This window comes from Sphaerodactylus townsendi, linkage group LG02 (genome assembly GCF_021028975.2).
Source record: "Sphaerodactylus townsendi isolate TG3544 linkage group LG02, MPM_Stown_v2.3, whole genome shotgun sequence".
In the NCBI taxonomy this organism is placed as follows: domain Eukaryota; kingdom Metazoa; phylum Chordata; class Lepidosauria; order Squamata; family Sphaerodactylidae; genus Sphaerodactylus; species Sphaerodactylus townsendi.
Window position 1 is genome coordinate 74,942,051 of NC_059426.1, and position 23,938 is coordinate 74,965,988.

General features: G+C 41.6%; 1 protein-coding gene across 1 annotated transcript in view; it reads left to right on the forward strand.

The window, feature by feature from the left end:
- B4GALNT4 (beta-1,4-N-acetyl-galactosaminyltransferase 4) overlaps positions 1-23,938 on the forward strand; it is a 188,033-nt gene that overhangs the window by 101,234 nt on the left and 62,861 nt on the right. Inside the window, exon 3 of the mRNA XM_048483594.1 lies at positions 22,033-22,143. Coding sequence (XP_048339551.1) covers positions 22,033-22,143 — 111 coding nt within the window. The remainder of the gene's footprint in view (positions 1-22,032; positions 22,144-23,938) is intronic.

Below are 23,938 nucleotides of genomic sequence, written 5' to 3' on the forward strand. Positions count from 1 at the left end.
TTCTTATTTGTTATGGATGAGTGACTGTTTAAAGGCATGATTTAGTGGAAATGGTGCTAATCCTGTTATGGGACAACCTCTGTTCTGCTGTGACGTTCCCTACTGTACTAGTAGTTGTTCTGAAGAAGCAATTTATATTTGCATCAGTCATTGTGACCTAGTCAAGAGAGTCCTTATTTAAATCTTCTTACCTTGTACCCTTAGTTAAAAACTTCAGAGGCAGATTGAGATATCTGTCTCAGACCATTTAGGGCCAGCTCCTGAAAATGAATTGGCAGACAGTGCCATTCTTTAAGCACTGAAGACATATGTTCATCATCTATGCCAGCCGTCTGGCTGCTGCATTTTGAACTATTTGAAATTTCTGGAAAGGCGTCACATTGACTCAGAGGGCCATAGCTGGTGGGGCAGCCAAAGTCGGTTAAAGGCACTGATTGGCCCACACAGATGCCAAGAAGCAGGGATGGCTTTGTGTTTTAGTACTTTCTTTCAACACATCAGTGAAAATATAGACCTGAGTAAGAGGTGCAGTTGGATATAGTAGTAGATGGATGCAGTTTAATAGCGCCTCAAACACAAATTACTTTTTTTTTCATCCTGGTACTAACTCTGGGGGAAAAAAGGCTCTCCAGTTTTCCAAGCTGGTTTTCTCTTGAATTGCAGGAGAAATATATTTATCCTTCAGGGCTGGTTGTGTTTTCAGTTGAAATGGGTGTGTATTACCTAGTAATTGTGACATCAGCTTTCTTCCCTCCAACCCAGTCTCCATAATGGGAAGGTGCGGGGAGATTGAATTATTTTTGGAAAATGGATGGATCTATTTATATGTACTCATGTGTGATTCCTTAAAGAACCTTTAGTGTTCACTGGTGTGTTCGTGTATTGTGGGGCAGGAGGAGGAGAGAAGACTGTTGGCAGAGGTTGGTTACAGGGAGAGCATCACCCTTGTGCTGAAAGATCTGCCCTGGTTACCCATTTGTTCCAGAAAGAATTTAAAGTGCTGGCTCCTCTCTTTAAAGCCCTAAATGTCCTAGGGTACCTGAAGTGCCATCTTGTCCTATGCCATCCTGCCCGCTAGGTAATATATACTTCTGAGGCCCCTCTCTGTGTGCCCCTGCCTTCGGAGGAAAAGCAGGTGATGCCTAGAGACAGGGCATTTTCTGTGGTGACACCTTGCCTCCAAAACAGTTTCCTTTCCAAAACTTGTCTGGCCCCTACTTTACTTTCTTTTAGGCACCAGGCCAAAACTCATCCTTTTTATCCAGGCATTTAGTTAGGGGTTTTATCATACTAGTATTATTTCATAGTCTGCTTCTGGTTTATGGGTAGGGGTTTTTTTTACTTATATCCAATGACTTGTTTTTGATTACTTGTTTTTAAATATTGTGTTGTTTTAATTGTATGCTGCTTTGAAGAGGTGGCAGTTTTTTAAAAAAATAAATAAGAAAGGTTCATAACGTGGAAATGCAGCCCAGAGTGACTGGCTGTGTGTTCTGCCACAAATAACCTGAACTGTATAGCTTCAGTTGGTAGACTTGTTGGTTTAAAGTAGAACAACTAGAATGAAATGCAGAAATAGCTTACAGTCTAACAAGATTTTTTGGATATGAGTTTTTGAGAGTCAGATCTCCCTGGTGAAGAAAGTTGTGGTGTAGAGTCTGATGAAAAGACCTTGACTCTTGAAATCTCATATGCTGAAAACCTTGTTGGTGTCTAAGGTTTGAATCTAAATGACCTGTTTACAGGGTAATTTGCCTACCTGTGATGCTAACCACAGAAACTACTTAATTGTCAAGGTGATCAGTATAACAAGTGCCACTAACAATAAGAAGAGCTGTTCTGAGGCACCCACCTGAAGACTGATAACGAATGCTGTAAACAAAAGGGAGCCCATTAGGATGCAAAGCACTAAAGAAATAATTAGCCAACTTTGTCTAATTGAGCTAATTAAAGCCCCAGAGGAAAGGAATGCAATATCATCTGAAGGCCTTATTAAAGAGACATTGGAATTTTTAGCCCTAACTATGAAACAAGTTTATTGCAGCTCACAACTGCTTTTGAAAATGCAGGAAGGAAGGAGGACTGGTGTTAGTAGCATTTGTAAGGTCTAGAGGAGCAGTGGGAGGCATGGGCGCTGCATATTTAGTTAAAACACTGTGGTAGCAGGGGTTGGCTTAAGTGCCTTACACATGCCTAGCTTTCAGCTGCACCCGTCCCGTAGGGTCAGTTCTGATCCATGCCAAAAGGCCAGGCACAGCAGCTTCAAGCTGGCATTAAGAATCTTGCTTCTCACAATCAAATTGATGTGCAGTTTGCAGCTGGGTCTCAAACTGCTGAGGACAACACAGGCTGAGTAGAAACTGAATAAATGGACTCCCCACCCCCACCCCCTCTCCCCACCCTGCCACCTCCTTTCTAGGGTGCCTGAAGCAGTGGCAGATTAAAAAGCTTCTGTGTTCTTTAGCAAAAAAGCTTCCTCTCTGCAGCTGCCAGGAGAAGCTGGAGAGTTTGTGTGCTCAGCGGGAGGAGGTGCAGCCAGGCAGTGTTTCTGCGCCAGAGTTATTACAAGGTTGTTCCATGCAGAGGCCTCCACAAATGGATGCTTCACAGGATTTAGCAGCAGCGGGGTAAAAGTTTCCATCTCTTTCTTTGCTTTTTTTGTTTAAAGAAAGGTGTGTTTGTTTTGGACCCCAGAAGTGAGTTCCAAAGTTTGTTTCTAAAACACAGTGAACTTTCCCTGTTTCCTGGACTCATAGAGGAAGCTATTCAGAGCTAGACAGCCCTTGATCTAAGTTCATTCCAGGTTTTGTAGGAATGTAGGATGTTTAAGAGGGAGAAGGAAAGAGAGAGAGAGCAGCTTCAGATTATTCTTGAAAATGAGCCTGAACAGGCAGATCTTACTTTCTACTTTATGACCTACTTTCTAGTCCAGGGGTCAGCAACCTTTAACACCCAAAGAGCCATTTGGACCCGTTTTCCACGGAAAAGAAAACACGTGGAGCCACAAATACTTTTTGACATTTAAAATTAAGATAACACTGTATATATTGGGTTTTTTTTAACCAATTATAGTGTGTTGCTTATGAAAGCAGTGGCTTTCACATCATGCACGGGCTGCGCACACACACACACACAGAGAAAGACACAGACACACCCATCCTCCCCATGGTTTTTGAGCACTGAGTGCATGCAAAATAAATATATTTTATAAATATGAATATAATAATGGAGATGGGGAAAGTCATTGGCTGCCTAATTCTGTTCTGTTCTGGGAAGGGGTTTTTTTTGGTGGTGGGGTGGTGCTTTTAAAGGATGCATACTTATATAGTCATTATGGCTGAAGAGATACTTGAAAATGCAACACCTGATAAAATCTCAGAACCTAGAAAGGCTGCCATTATTCAAGGGCAGGGTTTCAGTGCATTTTCTCTGCCACACTGACCTTATCAGGTGTCTGTTGTGGAACCAGGAAGGGAAAGAAGTTTGTAAGCCACCTTGAGTCTCCTTACAGGAGAGAAAGGTGGGGTATAAATCCAAAATCATCATCTTCATCTGTATTGAATGTCACTGGTCCTGCCTTTACAAAGTCCCCCATCTACTATCTTGAAAGGCAACGCGGGCACCCGGTAAGCAGCATCTGGGGGGCACGTTGTGGAATGGGACCACTGATTTAAATAATTTTTATAGACACTTCTGAGACAGCATGAAATTGAGCCCGGAAGAATGAATGAATCTCTGGAACTCACTGACAAACCTTTTCTTAAGCAATACAGAGATATGTTGTAACGATGCTTATCACAAATTAATAAGCCCTATTCCATGATGCAATATTTGTGAGCTATAATGTATCTTAATCAAAAACTATCTTTAGTAGGGTTTTTTTCAACTCTGCTTTGGAGCTCCCCTTCCTCCACCTGGCTGTGTGTGGCTAGAGGTGCCATCTCTCCCTTTCCTCTGGTTGGCTGGTCCCCAGCCTGGCATCCTTCTTCAAAGGGCGGGGGGGGGCAGGCGAGCGGTTCCCACCCTTCCATGTCCTGTGGTGAGTTGGGCACTTTCTGCCTGCCTCTTTTGGTGGCAATTCCTGATTGCTGCTCCAGATTGGTCTGTAATTGCTAGGCACAAGTGTACATGTTACACTTCTACACTGAAAATCTGTCATTTGTGTGGTAAAAGCTTCCAATGTATCTAAAAGTTGATAGTAATGGAACCAGTTTTTAACTGTTTCTTTTAAATCATTCATTGGTTTAAGTTCTCATTTGTCATCTTGGAAATTCAGCAATTTCCATGCCATCCAAATTTTCTGTCAAAAACCTCTCGGTCCCAAATCCTCCTGTTCTTTAACATCATCCATTCCCTAATCCATACCAATGGGGCAGCTTCAAAATTTGGTTAAATTTGGCAACAAACCCCCCCCCCCCCTTTGCTTTGCATCCAGAATATTTTTATATTTAATTCTTGGTTTCTTACCTTGTCAAATAAAATTGCATATATCTTTTTGCCATTGTTTAAAGCATAATGCAGAACTGATTATTGGTACAAAAATGGCATTCTTGGCAATACATTCATTTTTATCACCAATCTTCTCCCCACAAAAGATAAATTCATTCTATTCCATCTCAATAAATCCTCCCTCACATCATTCCACACTTTAACATAGTTATTTTGGTATAACATACAATTCTTGTTGGTCAACCACACTCCCAGATATTTTTTTTTAGAAGAGTTGGATTTATATCCCACCTTTCTCTCCTGTCAGGAGGCTCAAAGGAACTGACAATCTCCTTTCCCTTCCCCCCCCTCCCCCCTGAAAGGTAGGTGGGGCTGAGAGAGCTCAGAAGAACTGTGACTAGCCCAAGGTCACCCAGCTGGCGTGTGTTGGAGCACACAGGCTAATCTGAATTCCCCAGATAAGCCTCCACAGCTCAAGCGGCAGAGCGGGGAATCAAACCCGGTTCCTCCAGATTAGAGTAACCTGCTCTTAACCACTACACCACTGCGGCTTTCACCATAAATCCAGAAACCTTCGTTTTATTTGTGATTTTTAATTCATATTTTTACCTAGTATTTTAGTTTTATTCAATTTAAACCCCACCAAATCTTCAAATTCTTTCATTTTACTTAACAGCCTTTCCACATTTTGAACTGAGTCTTCCAGTATAATCACAACATCATCTGTAAAACCCCTCAGTTTGTATGATTTTCAGTCCCCTTGTTTGGTCATCACTTCTTATATTTCTATTGAGTATCTGTAGAATCAGTATGAAAAGCAATGGTGAAAGAGGACATCCTTGTCTAGTTCCCTTTTGTATCTCATATTTTTCAGACATTTCATCATTTACAATTGTTTTAGCATGTTGTTTAGTATAGATTGCCTATATTCTTTTCAAAAAATTATTTCCAAAAATTATTTCCTTTTTTCTAATGCACTTAGTATAAACAACCAAGAGACGTTGTCAAATGCCTTCTCCGTATCCAGAAAAATCAAGGCTGCTTGTTTGTCACTGTGTTTCTCATAATACTCCACTACATCTAAAATTGTTCTGAGTTCTCTCAGTTTCCAATTTGACAAGAAGCCACTCCGGTCCTCATGTATAAAAGTTCTTTAGATGCCTTCTAACTTTCTTGCCAAAATCATTACAAACAATTTGTAGTCAGTATTCAAGAGTGAAATTGGTCTGTAGTTCTTAACCTCTATTAAGTCTTGACCTTCTTTTGGAATCAAAAGTCATTTCTGCACAGTACAAGTATAATTAGTTGATGAACAGAAATATCCCAGTTTGGGCAAGAACTTCGCATGGGTCCCTTCCTCAAAGCAGGATTGACCTGGGATATTTCCCTCAACCCTTTTTTTTTAAATGCCAATTTGCAATCAATTTAAAAATTCCAAGTTGAACTTGCTTCTGTGGGAACAACATGGATTCCAAACCACTTTATTTTTCCTGCCCTGCTGCCCGTTCTCCTGCCTTACGTCATGTCAGTTTCATTTATGCCAAGCTGCCGACCCGTTTGATAGCCTACCATTTCAGAAACGCCCCCTAAGCACATTTCCCCACTTTGGCAGTGACTGTGAGCACCATTTTACCCAAAAGTGTACAGCAACGGATTCACAATAAATGAAGCCATTATGAGCAACGACCCCATTTCCTTTTATTTTTATTTTTTTTGGGGTGCTCAGAGCATGTACCTATGTAGATGCACACCTTTGGATGTGGATGCAACCTATTGCTTTGCTCCCTTTTCGGACAGACTTTATTATTTTGTATATCACAGTGTTAAGGGGGGGGGAGGGTTTGCATGCTTCATGTTTGCATGTGTTGTGATTTTAAAGCCCAAAACTTTTTTTCCCACACTGGAGAAATGGGATGGGGAGGTCCTGCTTCCAGGGTTGCTGTAGATTCTCCACCAATTGGAAGCATTTCCTTAGCAGAGGGTGGGAACAGGCAGAAGGGGGACTCTGGTGGTGGAACAGCCAATCAGAACGCAGAAAAAAGAGATGTCCATGCCTGCGTATTTGCATTGTAAAAAAAAAGTGAGTTTGTGCAAAGGGGTAGAAAGAAAACGGATTATTTCCTTCCTGGAAAACGGGCACCCATGTGAAGGACAAAAACAGAATAAAATAGACCCAAATTAAAAAATAACGACTGTAACCCTTTATTATTATGCTGTGTGGAATCAACCAGAGTTATATTAGCCATTCTCCATCTATCTGGTAACTTCCCTTGTTGAAAAATCTCATTCATCATTGCTAGGAGTGGTGCCATTAATATATAGGCAAACACTTTACAGTAAGATGCTGGTAATCCATTTGGTCCCGGAGTTTTATTTAACTTTACTTGTTTTATAGCTTCTACTAATTCCATTGTTGAAATTGAACTGTTCATAATATCCTTTTGCACTTGAGACAGTTGCGGCAAATTTGCAATAAAAGCCTCTCTTGAAACATGAATGACATAACTGACTGTGGCTTAGAGCAGATGGTTGTAGAACCAACCAGGGGAGATGTGATCCTAGATCTAATTCTATGTGGGACCCAGGACCTGGTGCGGGAAGTCAGTGTTGTTGAGCCGATAGGGAACAGCGACCACAATGCTGTCAGATTCAGTATCTCTGCATGCGAACAAGTGACAACTACTAATGTAGTTACATTCGCCTTCAGAAAGGGAAATTTCTCAAAGATGAGGGGGATAGTGCGCAGGAAGCTGAAAGGGAAAATCAAGAGAGTCAAAAATGTCCAAGATGCTTGGAGGTTATTTAAAAACACAGTCTTAAAAGCTCAACTGGAATGTGTTCCACAGGTTAGGAAAGGCAGCGCCCAGTCCAAAAGAAAGCCACCATGGTTAACAAGGGACGTTGAGGAAATTATTAGGGGAAAAAAGATGTCTTTAGAAAATGGAAGTCCAACTTAACTGATAAAGAATACCAGAGAGAACACAAATGGTGGCAAAAGAGAAGCAAGTTAGCTGTAAGGGAGGCAAAAAAGGATTATGAGGAACGCATGGCTGTGAACATCAAAACCAGCAACAAACAGTTCTTCAAGTACATCAAAAGCAGGAAGCCAGCAAGGGAAGCGGTAGGCCCGTTAGATGACAAAGGAACAAAGGGTGTGCTAAAGATGACAGGGAGATTGCAGAAAAGCTGAATGAATTCTTTGCATCTGTCTTCACCCAAGAGGAGGTGAGGAAAATTCCTGCACCTGAACCAAGCTTCTTAGGAGGCGAATCCGAGGAACTAACGAAGATAGTGGTAGACGAGGAAGAAGTTCTGGCAGCCATTGATAAACTAAATGCTACCAAATCCCCTGGCCCAGATTGCATTCACCCAAGAGTTCTTAAAGAGCTCAAGCATGAAATTGCTGATGTTCTCACTTTAATATGCAACTTATCCTTGAAATCAGGCTCCATCCCTGAAGACTGGAAGATGGCCAATGTCACACCAATCTTTAAGAAAGGATCTAGGGGGACCCGGGAAATTACAGGCCAGTCAGTTTGACATCTGTTCCTGGTAAATTAGTAGAATCTGTCATTAAAGATAAAATTATAAAACATGTACAAAAGCAAAACCTGCTGAGAAAGAGTCAGCATGGCTTTTGCAGAGGCAAATCCTGTCTTACAAACTTACTAGAGTTCTTTGAGGATGTAAATAGGCATGTGGATAAGGGGGAACCAGTGGACATTGTCTACTTGGATTTCCAAAGGCTTTTGACAAAGTTCCTCACCAGAGACTATTGAGAAAACTCAGCAATGAAGGAATCAGAGGGGAAGTCCTCCTATGGATTAAAAACTGGTTGAGAAACAGGAAGCAAAGAGTGGGTGTAAATGGGAAATTCTCACAATGGAGAGATGTGGGGAGTGGTGTCCCCCAAGGATCCATATTGGGACCAGTGCTCTTTAACCTATTCATAAATGACCTGGAAGTAGGGGTGGGTAGCGTGGTGGCCAAGTTTGCAGATGATACCAAATTATGTAGGGTGGTGAGAACCACAAAGGATTGCGAGGAGGTCCAAGCGGACCTTGATAAATTAGGTGAGTGGGCTAAGAAATGGCAAATGCAGTTCAGTGTAGCAAAATGTAAAGTGATGCACATAGGGGCAAAAAATCCAAACTTCACATACACGCTACAGGGGGCAGTGCTATCAGTCACAGACCAGGAAAGGGATTTGGGCGTCTTAATTGATAGTTCCATGGGAATGTCAACTCAATGTATGGCAGCTGTGAAAAAGGCAAACTCTATGCTGGGGATAATCAGGAAAGGAATTGATAATAAAACTGCAAAGATTGTCATGCCCTTATACAACGGAGCCGTGCGACCACACTTGGACCACTGCGTTCAGTTCTGTTCCCCATATCTCAAAAAGGATATCGAGAGAGATAGAAAAAAAGTGCAGAAAAGGGCAACGAGGATGATTGAAGGATTGGAGCACCTTCCTTATGAGGAAAGGCTGCAGCGTTTGGGACTCTTTAGTTTGGAGACGTCTGAGGGGGATATGATTGAAGTCTATAAAATTATGCATGGGGTAGAAAATGTTGACAGAGAGAAATTTTTCTCTCTTTCTCACAATACTAGAACCAGGGGGCATTCATTGAAAATGCTGGGGGGAAGAATTAGAACTAATAAAAGGAAACACTTCTTCACGCAACGTGTGATTGGTGTTTGGAATATGCTGCCACAGGAGGTGGTGATGGCCACTAACCCGGATAGCTTTAAAAGGGGCTTGGACAGATTTATGGAGGAGAAGTCAATTTATGGCTACCAATCTTGATCCTCTTTGATCTGAGATTGCAAATGCCTTAACAGTCCAGGTGCTCGGGAGCAACAGCCGCAGAAGGCCATTGCTTTCACATCCTACATGTGAACTCCCAAAGGCACCTGGTGGGCCACTGCGAGTAGCAGAAAGCTGGACTAGATGGACTCTGGTCTGATCCAGCTGGCTTGTTCTTATGTTCTTATGTTCTAACAGCAAAAGTAAGCTCCTGCTAGTCTTAATGTCAGGCAAATGCTGTAAGCCCTGACAAGTTGGTATTATCATGATTGGGTGCTTGGCATGCAAATTGAAGGCAGAGACTGGTGAGTTTTCAGGCACTGTGGTTTCCATACCTATTTTTACCTGTTCATTTACTATGTGACAATATTCCAGCCCTTTTTTGCTTGTCTGTTCAAACAGTTGGCAATACATTCTTCCCTGGCTCCTGGGGCCAGAGCTGGATTAGCCCACTAATGGTACAGAACATCCTGCCAGTGTCAGATGAAAGGTGATGTAGGAATTCATGAAGCTTTTACTTAGAAATAGCTGTGTGTTGGATTGTACAATTATGCTCCTTCCACTCCAGAGCATTTCTATAGCCATTTGATGTACAGTGCCTCTCTGAAATAAAAAATCAATAGAAATCTTTGCATCCCCAAATGGGGCTGCTTTGTCCCTTGGAGGCCTTATTTCCCACAGAGTTCAAAAATGACAGGACTTCTACAAAAGAACCATTTCTGCTTCTCTTAAGATTTCTGATTATCAAATGATGTGCTTTCAAACTGGGCCTATTTCTGCCTTGATGTAATATTTTTAAAAAAAACCTATCTAGGTCTGCTTGTTCCATTTGCAAGCAAACCAGTGCATTAGGGGCAGAAGTATGCAGTAGGAGAGGAGATCAAAGACAAGGTGGCAGCACAAAGGACTCAACCTCTGACACTTTGCTTCAGTCATTTCTTGCTGAAAACTTAGAAGGTTCAACATAAAGGCCAGGCACATGGTTCATTGTAGCCATTAAGTATAAAGGGTCCTGTACTAGCAGGGAATAATTGTTAATATTTACACGTGGGATAAGAATGGACCATTATTAGGTATACAAATCCTGAGCATATTGCTCACAAATGAAGACATAGTCGAGGTGGAATCTGCTCCTACAGCAATATTAATGTTCTATGCATCATTTACTCAGAAAGCATTGCCAAGGAAACCTGTGTACTTTAGGGATGACATTTTTGAAGAAGGACTGAATACAACTATAAGGAAGAAATGTTGATGAGCATGTGGGAATTATATAACCCATGGTTGCGTAACTTACATCACACACGGTGTGCTAGAATCAGTGGCAAATATCTAAACAGATCTGCCTCCTACCAGCAGAGGGCAGAGATGTGCTCATGCTAGCTGATTTGTTAAAGTCTTCAGAACAATTAAAATTATATAATTGTACAATAACTTCAAAGTATGCATACATGCCAAGTGAAATACAGTATTATCTCATGTGACTCTGTTTCTATGACTAGCATATTGACAAGGGCAAGGCTTATCTCCAGAGGCATAGCTGGGCCAAACTGTGCCCAGTGTGCATTCTATATTTTCCGCCCCCATGCCCTCCTTTTTCAGGCTGCAAAAGACCTTGTGAGCCCCAAGGTCTCCTGGGAACTATAGTTCCTCAAGCCGTTTTTACTTCAAACAGGCCTTTTGCAGCCTGAAAAAGTTCAAGAGAAAGGAAAGGAACTAAAGTAAGTGTGGGAAGGGGGGGCGTTGTGGGGGGTGGGGGAAAGGGGGAGGGGCCTGGTGTGATTTTCTGCTCCCCCCAGTCGTGCGCCTGGTGCATGGCGCACTCCCCATTCCCTTGTAGCTTCGCCACTGCTTATCTCTTAATTATATTTTTATTCTGCCTTGCCTCTAAGAATCTCAGAGTAGCAGGTAGTCCTTACCTCCTCCATTTTGTCCCCAGAAAAACCCAGGGAAAAATCTGGTTAGTGGGGTGTTGTGGCTGTATATGGCCGTGTTCCAGTAGCATTTTTTCCTGCATCTGTGGCTGGCATCTTCAGAGGATCTGATGGTAGTAAAGCAAATGGAGTATATATACATATATGAAGATAAGAATAAGTACCGTCACAGGAAGTTCCTTGGCTTCAGTGTGGTTTTATGTGTGTGAGAGAGTGATTCCGGCCATGAAAGCCTTTGACAAAACCTGGTTAGGTTGAGAGAGAGTGAGTAGCTCAAGGTCACCCAGCAAGCTTGATGGTTCATGTGAGATTTGAACCTGGGTCTTCCTAGTCCTAATCCCTGTACTATATTAGCCTTTTATAACAGGATTTGTTTCCTTCTGAAGTAAACAATAGTGCACCTTTCTTCCATCCAGCCTCTTAATATGTGCACACAACAGTCACTGGTGTTTTCACTTATGTTTCTCTCCTGCCTCAGAATGACGCAGAAAGTCACAATATATTTGAGTGCAGAGATATGTTCTCATTCCTTCCCACACTGCATCTGGTAGTGGCAGTATTCATACAATGGCCCCAGGTACTCCTTGACTTGTTTGCATTAACTATTTTACCCGCACCTTTTTCTGTGTGAATGAGACAGTCCTACATATCACCCTGTTATATATTTAACAGTTCTAAATATAGGAAGGATGAGAGTTGCCATCACCTGTAAAACATCCTCTTGGCTTGACCTCAGTAATCGCTTTACATATTACATTTACTGGCAGGTAACATAACTGCTGTAGATTTCATTCTGTGAAGAGAGAGATGTGTTAACCTTAGAAAATGTTAGAACAAGAGTCTGAAGAGAGCGCTTGTCTTTATGTCCTTTTGGAGAAATGGGACTGGGTCTGCCACAAAAGCCCCACAGACTTAATTTGTAATTTGGGTTGTTAATAAGCTTTTACTATTTCCTTTTTATTATTATCTCAGAAGAGGCTTAGAAATTATTTAAGCATACTTTGCAAGCAGCACAATGAAATAATATATTCCCCAAATATATTACATAAAAGTGAATTGAAGATTAATCAGTTTAAATTATGAGAGAAAACCTAGAATCATATTATTTAATCCCCTTTAAAAGAAAGGGTAACCCAGAAAAGCATTTTTCCTCCCTAAATGTTTCATTCTTTTTTAGTAAATTAATATTTGGGAACATTTGCCCCATGAAGGTTAGGCTAGATAGTAGAGTTTTATGAGATGCTAGCTTTTTGCTGCATCTAGTCAATTGAAAGATGCTTCACTCTAGACCATGTTCCACTGTCTTTCGCAATCTTATATTTAATTTACTAGACCTTTTTTTTCTTTAGGTCACTGTATTTTACTTTTTCTACATTCAAAGAAAAATGATGGTTCCATTATTACCCAGCCTCTAATCTGTCCTTTCTTGGGCAAAGTGCAGGACAGTAGAAGATCAACTCCAGGTTTTCTTGGCTGACCCATTTGCCCTTTTCAGTTTGGCTTCAGACTGGACTGTGGAACAGAGACTGAACTGAAAGCCTCAGTTGATGAACTCTATCTGAATAAAGGCTGCACCATCAAGGGCTCATTCACTTGCACATCGTACAGTTTTATTTATTTATTTTTATGCTTCTTCACCAAGGAACCTGCCCAAGGCAGCTTACAAAATAAAATGTAACAAAGACATTAAACATTGCTAATTAAAATTCATCATTAGAAACTCAGCTAGAGCATTAAAAACAAATCACTAAGAATTTAAGAGCTTTCAGTCACAAAACTCACTATAAAAATGGTGTTTAAAAGATCAGCCCCTGAATAAAAAAATGTGGATGAACAGAAACATTTTGGCCAGGCACCTAAAAGCGAGAGCCGTGTAGGTCCCAGGTGAACTTGGAACAGCATTCCATAAGCAAGGTATCACTACTGAAATGCCCTTGTCTCTAGTTACCACTGATGACTTTAAATGTGTGGGGGCAGAAAGCAGTGCTTGTGAGGAAGATCTTAGCTGGTGGGCTGGAAAATATGAGAAGCAGCAGTCCTTCAACTATCCTGGCACTAAGCTTTAAAGGTAAGAACTGGCATTTTGAATTATGTCCAGAAACAAATGCATATATTTTAGTACTGGAGTGATAAAATCTGTGTATCCAGCCCAGCACCTCATAATCACCTGGTTGGCCAGCTGAAGTCCATGGATTTTTTTTCAAAGGCAGCCTCATGTAAAGCTCATTTCAGTAATCCAACTTAAATATAATCAGAGCATGGATCATTGTGGCCAGATCACACTTTTCAAGGAATGGTCATCATGAAGGAACAGACTTGCAAGCCCCTCATGTACTTTCAGGGTGGTCCCATAGCCATTCCAAGACTCTGGTGATGATGTCCCTTTCTCTTGTTTCCCAGGGTGCCAAAACAAATTGAGTAACTCCTGCTGACACCAGTAACTTTGAGAGTGTATCTGCATTGTCATTTTTGCCTAGTGATGGCACCTGTCCACTTCACTCCTATAAGCTAGTGTGTGGAAATTTATTGCAACTTCCAGTTTCCAACTATAATGTTTCAGAGTTGACAGGATTATGTTCTGCCCTTCTTCATTTCCATAGTTCAGATAGTAAGATAGACATGGTGTGTATCCAAAGATTAGGCTTGGAGCATTCAAAACATAAGGAAGTTTTAATACATGAATAAAAATAATACATATGATCTGTTCAAGCATTTAGGCTGAGTAATTTCCGGGTGAAGTATAATGGTGAAAAAAAAAAGAAAATTTCCATAATACATTTCAACTGTTGTCTATGACCTTTACCCCCCAAATCAGACCTGCTGTGGAAGGAATGCAACAAGATCGCCAGGTTTGTTTTGTTTTGTGTTTTTCCAGGTGTTTAATGTGGTCTGGAAAAGGAAAAACTATGCGTATGCTGACCAGCAAAGTTACTGTGTGTAAGCAAGGGTGGGAAATGGTGTAGTTAAGAACCCAAGCTGCTGCAAGAATCCAGTCCAAAAACCACATAGGTCATTTATGTGCTTGAAGCCTCCTTCAGATTGAGCGTTCATTCCCTTCAGGTTGGGTTCTTGGATATGCATGTGTTTCCTCCTCTCCCAAACTACCTCAGATCAGAGAATCTCCACAATTTCTGAAATCACAGGGAGGGCAAAAGGAATCAACATGTGTTTTTGCATTTTTCAGGTTTTCTCACTCCTTGTTTTTCCTGCGCCCACAGTAGCAGTTCCTCCTGCTCTTCTGGCCACCACTTCAGAAGGATCCAAAGGGCTGTGGGTTTTTTTAATTAACACTGAGAGCCTTTTGCTTGAGCAATAGGCCGTTGATATTGATCTAAAACTTAAATTGTCTAGCAAATTAATGTTAGACCAAAAACAGCATCCCCCAAAATGGTGGCAGGCAACCTCCCCAGCTGGAGATTGCACAGATAGAACAAGGAAGTGGGGTTGGGACAAATGGAAGATCAGCTTGATTGGGGATACTTCTCAGCAGGAGAATCTGCTGTTTAAACAAAAAAAACACTGCAGGAAAAACCCACTGCGAAGCACACAGCATGCATAAATGGCCATGGTGTTATTGATTACTGAACTTGCTTGTAACATTAGTCCACTTAACAACACCACAGAAGGTGGGTAGACACACATTAAAATAGAAGTCAGACCAGATTCATCTAGAAGATAATGCTGTTCTAGCCTATCCAGAAGCCTTGACAATCAATTAATAACTGTGCTACTGGCAGGTGTTGGGTAAGGCATGGTCAGGCAGTCCAGAGTCAAATCAGGTGGCAAGCAAAGGTGTAGTCAGACAGACCAGAGTCAAAGCACAGGCAGGAGGTGAGGCAGGCTGGCTGAGAGCCAGAGTTCAGAGACAGACTAATGGGGCCAGGCTCCTGTAGAGACTTAGTCCTCTTCAGATGTCTCTAGCTTGCAGAGCCTTCACCATACCAAACAGCAAAATGGGTGCTTTTCCTTTTACACTGTAACTGCAGCCTCTGTCCTTGTTTCTGTCGTCCAGCTGGCTCACTACTATGTTCATCTGAGGCTCCTGATGGCTCTCCTAGCTGCATGGCATCAGGCTCTGCATTGGCTGGCAGGAAGGACTTAGAGCTGGCTCTGTTGCCGGCATTTCTTTTTGAGGAGTCAGTTCTGGATCCACGGTGCCTTCAGGCTCTACATCAGACTCTTCATCGTCCAGGGACTGGCTCATGACAATAACAATGCAGAATGGCAATGCCTTCACTTCAATAATGCAAAAAGTCAATAATTAATCCTTCTTATATTATTTCTTTAATGTCTTTTAAGATAGGTAATAGGATTTATTTTTATTTATTTTATTCATTGGATTTATATCCCACCCTAGCCCCACAGGGCTCAGGACGGGTCACAATATAAAATCAATTATACACTCACTAAAATAATTACAATAGCAGTATCAATCCAAAATTAAAACAATTAAAACAATATAATTAAAACAGTACAACGACATTCAGTACGAAAGGCTTGATAAGTGTCAAAAAACAATGGCAAAAGCTAATAAATAATAATTACCACCATCAGTGTGATAACAGAGATCTGTAATGCATGATTCACATTCCTCAAACCCTGTGTAGGAATCTAGACTTTCAAGGTAGCACTGGGAAACATAGATGCCCAAAGGTGTACAGATATATAGGGTTGGATGGATCCTTAGTACAGGGATTTTTGTGGATTCCCTTCTCTTGTTCTAGAGTGCTGACTACAAGCCCCCTTATGCATTTCTTAGGGGGTGGTCCCCTAACTTTACACAGGTTATTTTGGACTGCAGCGGGAATAGGGGGACAAGGAGGATGGGCAGTATTAGCTCAAGTCCTTTCTATCAATAGAAATTTTCACATGGATTCATGCCATGGTATGTAATTTAAGCTGCAAGCTGCCCTCAGGTTGCTATTACTGGCTTTCTCCCAAGGTTGTATTTCACTACAATATGGGTCATGTAGTTCTTCATTTCACTGGTGCACCTCTGCAAGAAATACTTTATCCTTTAAAGATAATGGGTGTAAAAAGTACCCAGCTATAGGGCTAATGTGTTGGGCAAACATATTAGTTTGTATTTCAGCGATGAAATTTTCCCCCCTATAAACATTCTCTATATGACTTTGCATAAATTATTGAACCTGACTGAGTCCAAGTTTCTTCTCATTTGTGAATTAGGGTTATCAATATTATCCTGGCTTACAAGGAGTACAGCTACATGTTCTGAATATATTGGCAAATAAAAATCCATAGTATAGAGACTCTAAAAGACCTAATGTGCTCAGAGCATTTGGTGCATCTCCGGAGGCAGCGCCAGCTGCTGAAACAAGCCAGATGATACCAGTGACAGCAGCAACATCACAAGGTGAATCTTAACAAAGGGCTTCTACATAATTAGACTTCTGCTGTGTGCACTGGTACGGGAAATGGTGAATGGACGAATTACCAATGACCTTTACTAGCTGCTATCAATTTTCATCCAACCAATCAATAAACCAGTGGTTGAGCAAAATCAGTGCAAATTTGGTGGAACAGCAAGCTTGTGAATGTCATCCTGCTCTCCAGTTTGTATTTATAAGACCAAGCGCTGGAGCGCATTTGGTTCTTGGAGGGCAAATTTCCAGATGGCAGAGTCTGGCCATCAGTTTTTTGTCATAGCTTACTCTGAGCAGAAAATCACATTACTTATTCCCGGTCTGTGTGGATGCAGCTGAGGCAGGGCTGCCGCTTTCTTTAGATTCATGAGTTACCTTGGAGGCCTGGGAGCATCAGGAGCATTGCTCTTTCCTGCATCATCTCTAGGTGATGTGAAAAGATGTGGGAGGAGCCCATCCTGCAGCTCCTTCCATCTGCAATGCTGACCTCTGTAATGCTGGCACAGAGAGAAGAGGCAGCGTGGGTTCCTCCCAAATGATGCTGGACTGCTCACATTTGATGATGCTGGTGGAAAAGCATTGGGCTCTATGTTTTCTGGATTTAATCTCTGATATCTTTGGTTAAAAGATGTGTTCAGTAGCAAAGCAAGGAAAACAGTTTGCTCAGGGGATTCCAAGGAACTACCTCCTGTGAAGGCTGGCAGATGGTCAGAGTGTAATAGGGGACAAGGCTCTTGTGATCAAGACTTTATGCCTTGTAAGTAAGAATCACAACAGGGAGTCCCTGATGTCCATTATATATCAATCACTGACACAAGGTACCTTTCCCATGTCTTAAAAACCTTTGTTAAGAAGAATGAAGTGAGCAATTTTTGCCTGGTCTCTAATTTGCCCTTCTTGGGCAAGATGACACAGCAGTAGCAGAACAACTTCAGGTTGTCCTGGATGACCAATGTGCTGTAGATCCTTTTCAGTCTGGCTTCAGATCAGTTATGGGATGGAGACAAGACTTACTTACTAGGTGACCTTTTTCTGAATATAGATGAGGGCTGTGTCTCATAATTGTTCTTTGTCAATTTATTGGCAGTTTTTGAAACTGTGAGCAATGCCTTCTTGTCAAGAGGTTTGGACGTAGAAGAAGGAATTTAAGTATGTGTTTTGAACTGGTTTAAATCGTTCTTTATAGGCAGCCTGAGAGGGTTGGTGTTGGAGACCAGTTATCATCAATGTTTGACTAGCCTTGCAGGGTTCTCCAGGGATCGTTTTTGTGCTCTATGCTATTCAATCGCTACATAAAGCCCTTGGGGAAAATCATCTGTGTTTTGTAACCTGCATGAATAATGAGCATAGAGAGTCTTTGGGAATGTAGGTGGTTATAACTTGTCAAGTTGAAAACAATCAAATGCATCTTTTTATTATTATCAAGGAAATGAAAGCAGAAGAGCTGATGCCAGAAAAATTAAAACCAGAGTTTTACATGTACCTGACTTTTCATGCATAGTTTAGCTTTTGTGTATGAAAAAGAACTCAGGCTTTGTGTATGAAAAAGAACTCAAGAACACATGCAATTCAAGCTCCACCTTTTTAAAACAGTGTACAAACTGAGATGCTGCCACAGAAATCAGTATGAGACCAGCATCCTGACTGTGCTGCAAGGTCCTGGGAAGAAGTGTTGACTTTATCAGTGGCAACTCTAAGCCTCCTGCCTCTCACACATATCTTTATACTTCTCAGAATTCCACAGACACCATGCAAAAGTTGACAGCAGCACCCTCAACTGCAAAGCCAAGCAACAGTTGCCTCTTTGCCATTCACTCCTCCCTCCAACATCCTATACACCACCTTGGTAGCAGCTCCTGCTCATGGACTGCTTCTTTTCAGCTTGCTTAGACTGGATGCTGCTCCTGCCAGTGATTGGACAAGTACAGTGGATGGCAGTTTCTCTATGGCACACCCTTTTGGAGTGCAGGCAGGGTGAGTGCAGACAGTGCAGTTCTACAGTGTGTCGTGACCAGGGTTCCCTGTCTCCTCAGCCACGGTGCTCCCATCACCTCGGCTCTCAGACATTCTCAACCTGGGTAGTGCCCCAGTGAGCCCCTGCTGGTGGTTGACCGGCCTTACAGCAGGCAGCCACCAACTAGCCTTTTTTTCTGCCTGATTCTCTGGCTCCCTGAGGTTTGTATAGTGGCTGGGATGGTTGGGGAAGTCCAAACACTTGGGGCCTGGACAATGTAATTTTCTCCCTAGAGTATCAATATAATTGGCAGCTCTGGAAGGTGAAATTCCTGGAGATTTTGGGGGCGAGGGGGCAGAGCTTGGGACAGGTAGTGTTTAAGGTGGGGTGGTTGCTGCTGCCTTGGAGTGCATAATGCCACAGACGTCACCTTCCAAAACAGCCTTTTTTTCCCCAGGGGAAGTTGATTTTCTAAAAATCTATTGTACCTGGAGACAAGTTGTAATTCCAGAAGATATCCAGGTGATGCAACCCTAGGCACCAAAAGGTCATGGACAGTCCTTGATTCTACCTTAAGCTATTAAAAGCTATAGGATCGTGCTGAGGAGGTTTAATAGTACCCTGCTGAGGCTGAACTCCTGAACACCCCCCTTCACTAGTTGCAGCTGGCTGGGAATTAATTCTGCCAGACGAGTTTGACAAGGAGTAATTTATCACACGCTAAAGTTTTTTGTTTCCTTCCTCAAGTACCCTAATCACCTGGGCAATTTGTCTCTGTATAATGAGGAATGGATGGCAAAGTGTGATTGGGGTGGGACTGAGTCATTTCCTGTCAGCCAATTCAGAGTTTCAGGAGTGACATCAATGTGAAGGAGTGGACGCAAATAGGTCTGAGAGAGACAGGGACACCCTATGTTGTCTTTTTCATCTCTTACACACTTTTCACACTCATTCTCCAGACAATTTCATGAATGTTTCTTGAATGATAATGTTGTCTAAACACAGATGCCAAACATGCACCCATTTGCTATCCCTTGGCTCCAGAGAGCTCTTAGCTCTTGTTTGCTGTCAGTGAGCAATTCTGCCAAGTTGTTTGTTCCATTTGCTTTTTTCCTAAAATCATCCTGGGATTTTTGGCTGTAGCTCTACATGTTTCCTTGAAGTTTGAAACTCAAAAATAGCAATTATGGATGTGGTTCAAACTAGTTAGGCAGAAGACAGCCTACCTCAGACAATGGGGAAAATCTTCCAAGAAAAGGTGTTTTCAGAAGTAGCACAATGAGCATACTTGAGTCTGCAGCATAGCTATATGTAAGTGTTGTTAAATGTACAATGAAAAATGAAAGAAATTATTTTTAAATGGAATGTGTACTGTATGCTGTAGCAAATGCCGCCATTTTGTTTGACATAGGAGAAACACAGGTGTTTTTCACACAGAGACAGCATGTGTAGACTCTTGTTGCTGCTGCATTTGCCAGGACATCACAACAGTAATGGTGCCTTCACATGGCAGGTTTCCTGGTAGTTTCTATCCACCAGTCTCCCAGCAGTGACTGCCTACCACACTACAAAATAGGTTCCAAAAGAAAAAGGGAAATAAGTCAACTCTGAAATCAAATCAAATAGCCAAAAAGGATTAATTAAGCAAACTTCAGAATACATGTGATTTTTAAAAAATGAATTTTAGTAATCCATGAATAACTCGTACACCATTGAAAAAAATTGCTTTGCTTTAAATATCAGGGTAGATTTCATTTAAATCCAATCTATTTAAATCATACTTTAGATCACAGTAAGTCTCTAGTTCTTTTTTGGGAGAGGTACAAAGGAAAAGTCATATCTCTACATGAAAGAGGCTAGATGCTTACTTTAAAAAAATTAAAGCTGGGAGTATGGCTATAATGTTAAGTTGATACTGTGATATTCAGTTTCTGATTTGGTTTTTTAAAAGCTGGCCAATTGGGGGGCTGGAGTGATAATAGCTGCTGTGGGGACAGTAACAGGAAATATCTGCTATGTTAGCAGTCAGAAAAATCCAGACTTTCCTACCCACACAATAGCCATCTAGACTTTGCTACAATCTTTCTGAAAACTTCAGAAGCAGGTTTGGGACAGATCATAGCAAAACTAAAGAAACTCTGGGAGGAGCACAGATGTACCACAATGCTGTGGGAAAGAAGGAGAAAAATCTTCTTTACCCTATTGGAATAGGGCAAATAGCCTGTATGGAAATAGCTACAGAAAATCACTCTTAAACCCTCAATATCATTAGTGAGAACAGCCTTACAGTTTAATCAGGAGGGTGGAAGGGAAATTAAACATAGTGGCTTCAGTAGAACTCACTTCCAAGAAAACTAGTTTAGGGTCATAGCCAAGCCACTCTCCCAATAAAATATGTTGCCAGCTTTAGGGTACAGACAGTTGTAACTTCTTTAGGGCAGTGTACCTGGGTTCCATCCAAATGTGCCATGGAGTGAGGAAACCCTGCAAGTAGTGAAAACAGTTGTTCCTAGATGCTCTCTCCTGGGTGCTCTATCATAAAGCACTTTGATTTTCTAGAAAATTAATTGCTGCTGTGCGACTGGGATGACTACAAGAGTGAGGGTGAAGGAAAACTTAGACCAAGTCCAACCTTACAGAACTCTGTGGCAATGATGATGGCAAACATAGCATACTTTCCCACTACCAACCCACCCACCCTTACAGTGTCATCTAGCAGTATTGTTCTGTGTTCCAAGCCTCATAAACCCCAAGAGCAAACAGCTGGTATCTCAGAAGCTCACTGTGAAAAATATGCTAAGCACTTTGCAGATAAAATTGCCAGATCCCACTTGAATTCCAGATTATGTTCACAAGTCTTGAATTTACATAAGGTCTCCATTGGTCAGATGCTCCAGCTGGCACAACTTGTAGATATAGGATAAATAATTCGTTGGTACAACTTGTAGTTATAGGATAAGCATAGATCTGAGACCAACCATTCATTTTCACCACCATTCCTATCCTTTGGAATGCCTTCCCTTTTAACCAGTGAATGACCTGCCTTGACCTTGACTGCAGACTTCTTTAGGCCAGTTAAAGACTTTTTATTTCAGAAGGTATTTTTAATCTGAACTCCTGCTCTGGCAGAAGTCTTCATTAATTAATTCCACGAGTATTTTAGTATTAGTTTTATTTACCTGAAAGAAAGACTGTTTTTCCCCAGATGGACCACCCTTCCATTTTTTCATGTGTTAAGTAAGATGATTTTAATTTGCTGAGGCACTTTCCTTTTCAAGGAGGGAGTCCTGCTCCTGTACACGTTGCTGAGATGGCTTCAGTGAATTTCAACAATTAAACATAGTGGGGAGTCAACTGGAGAGCATGTTGTGCTGGCAAAGACTGATAATAGCAAAGGCTAATAATAGACCTTTTGAAGCTAATAATAGAAATTGTATATAGGTATTGTTCTCTTGGCATCCTGCCAAGACCATCATTTATCATTTCCACTTCTCCTTACAGATTGAAGACCTTGGGGTTGATGGGTGGTTCTCAAGAAGACATGGATTTGATGGAGCTGGAAGACATTCAAAGCCAAACATAACCAGACATGTTCTTCCATGGAATGAACAGGTAAGCAGGATAAGTAAAAAGAACTTTAAAATAATCTGGAGTTGGTAAGTTGCTTGGAGAAAGAAAGGTTAGAAATCACTCATTACAAGTTGTGTAGTTACAGGTTGACCCAAAGGAGAAATGAGTTCTGTCATTCATTTGTTTTTGGGAACCATCCATCAGAAAATCTTCTTGTATAAGCCGCAGTGAAATAAGTAAGAGCTGTGCAAGAGCTCTGTAGTCCTCTTGCAGAATTCTCGCCCATTTCAGTGGTGTTTTCAAAGAAAAAAAAACCTCAGTGGATCTTGCTCTTTGATTTCAGTATTACTAGGTCTTCCTAAAAGGTGCAAGGGGTAGACCGGCACCTACCAGAAATGCCGTAAGTGCTGGATTTGCTGCCTTGCACTCATGTCTATTGTTTTATGAAACCTGATAATAAATATCCCCACCAAATCAAATAGTTTCCTCGTAAATCTTTTGAATCCTTCTTAAACACACACACAGAGCCTCATAACAGCTGGATTTAGTAGTTATGGTGCAGAAGGTTTCATACAAACCTACACTCTTAGCCAGCATCCAAGACAGATCAGAGGCCAGTAAAAATTTAAATCACCCTGTTCCATCATCTCTGGACAGTTTTTGCATATTCTCCAGCAGAATATTATTTTATTATTTTATTTTACCTCAGATACACAGAGACTTGTGCTCAGGCACCTGCCTGTTTAATGAGCTCATACATTATTCAGCTGGCATTTTGGTTGTCACTGTGATAAGCATAGGAAAGCCCCTGGAGAACTGAGGCAGAGAAGTGGCTGTTAGTAGAATATATTCAGATTACCATGGAGGGGCTGCCAGGGGGTGTGGGGGGGGGGGAGGACTGAATGATCCCTTGGGGAAAGTGTGCATTTCGGTCACTTAGATCTGGGAGCTGCATCACAAATGAGCAAAAACTATGGATCAGTAAGTGCCATCAGCAATATGGCAGAAATAGACGGGGTTTTGCTGTGGTGCATAATGGGTTTGTTCCTTGATTTGTCAAGTGTTTAGAGTCCCATTATGTGTCAGGTTTCACAGGAGGCTGGTCAGCATTCTGCAACTGCTTTTTTCAAAGTAACAGAGCCCTGATGCATGTGACACATTTGAAGTGTCAGTCTTTGGATATTTAACCTGTTTCCAAAGAAAGAAGTATTCCCTGGGGGCTGTTGAGAATGTCTTTTACTTCACAATATTGGTGCAGTCTGTACGGATGGGGTCTCACAGTGGCTTTGCAGTTTGTCCATTGCAGAGGAAATAGCTTTTTCTTGCTCTGACATCCTTCCCAGAGTTTCTGCTATTCCCAGCTCCTGCAAATTAGCTAAGCGCCATTGAGTTCACTGAAGAAACCCATCTGCACCAGCTGATGAACCAGCCCTATATTCCAAGTGTCACAGTACTGTTTAGGGAATTGCAACCAAGATGTGCCAGGTTGTAGTCTACAGACTTGCAGCCAGGAAATGGAGCAAACCATTAATCTCTATTTTGACTGATACTATTGCGATTGTGAAAGGAGAGAGTGGCACTTGTCAGCATCTTGAAAGGATATAGATTCAACAATCACTGAAGGACAGTTCATCTGTTATCTTGTTACGAAAAGACTATTAACTGAAGCTCCTTCTTGCATCTGACACTCAACTACAGGTGCCAGAATTTTTGATTCTCATCTAGGCAGGCCACAGTTCTTAACATCCATTACTGGCAACTTTGTGCTTAAGAGGGAAGAGTATGTAATAAGCTGCAGTTCTTCCTATGCCTGAACTAAGGCTGGAAAGGAGCTCTT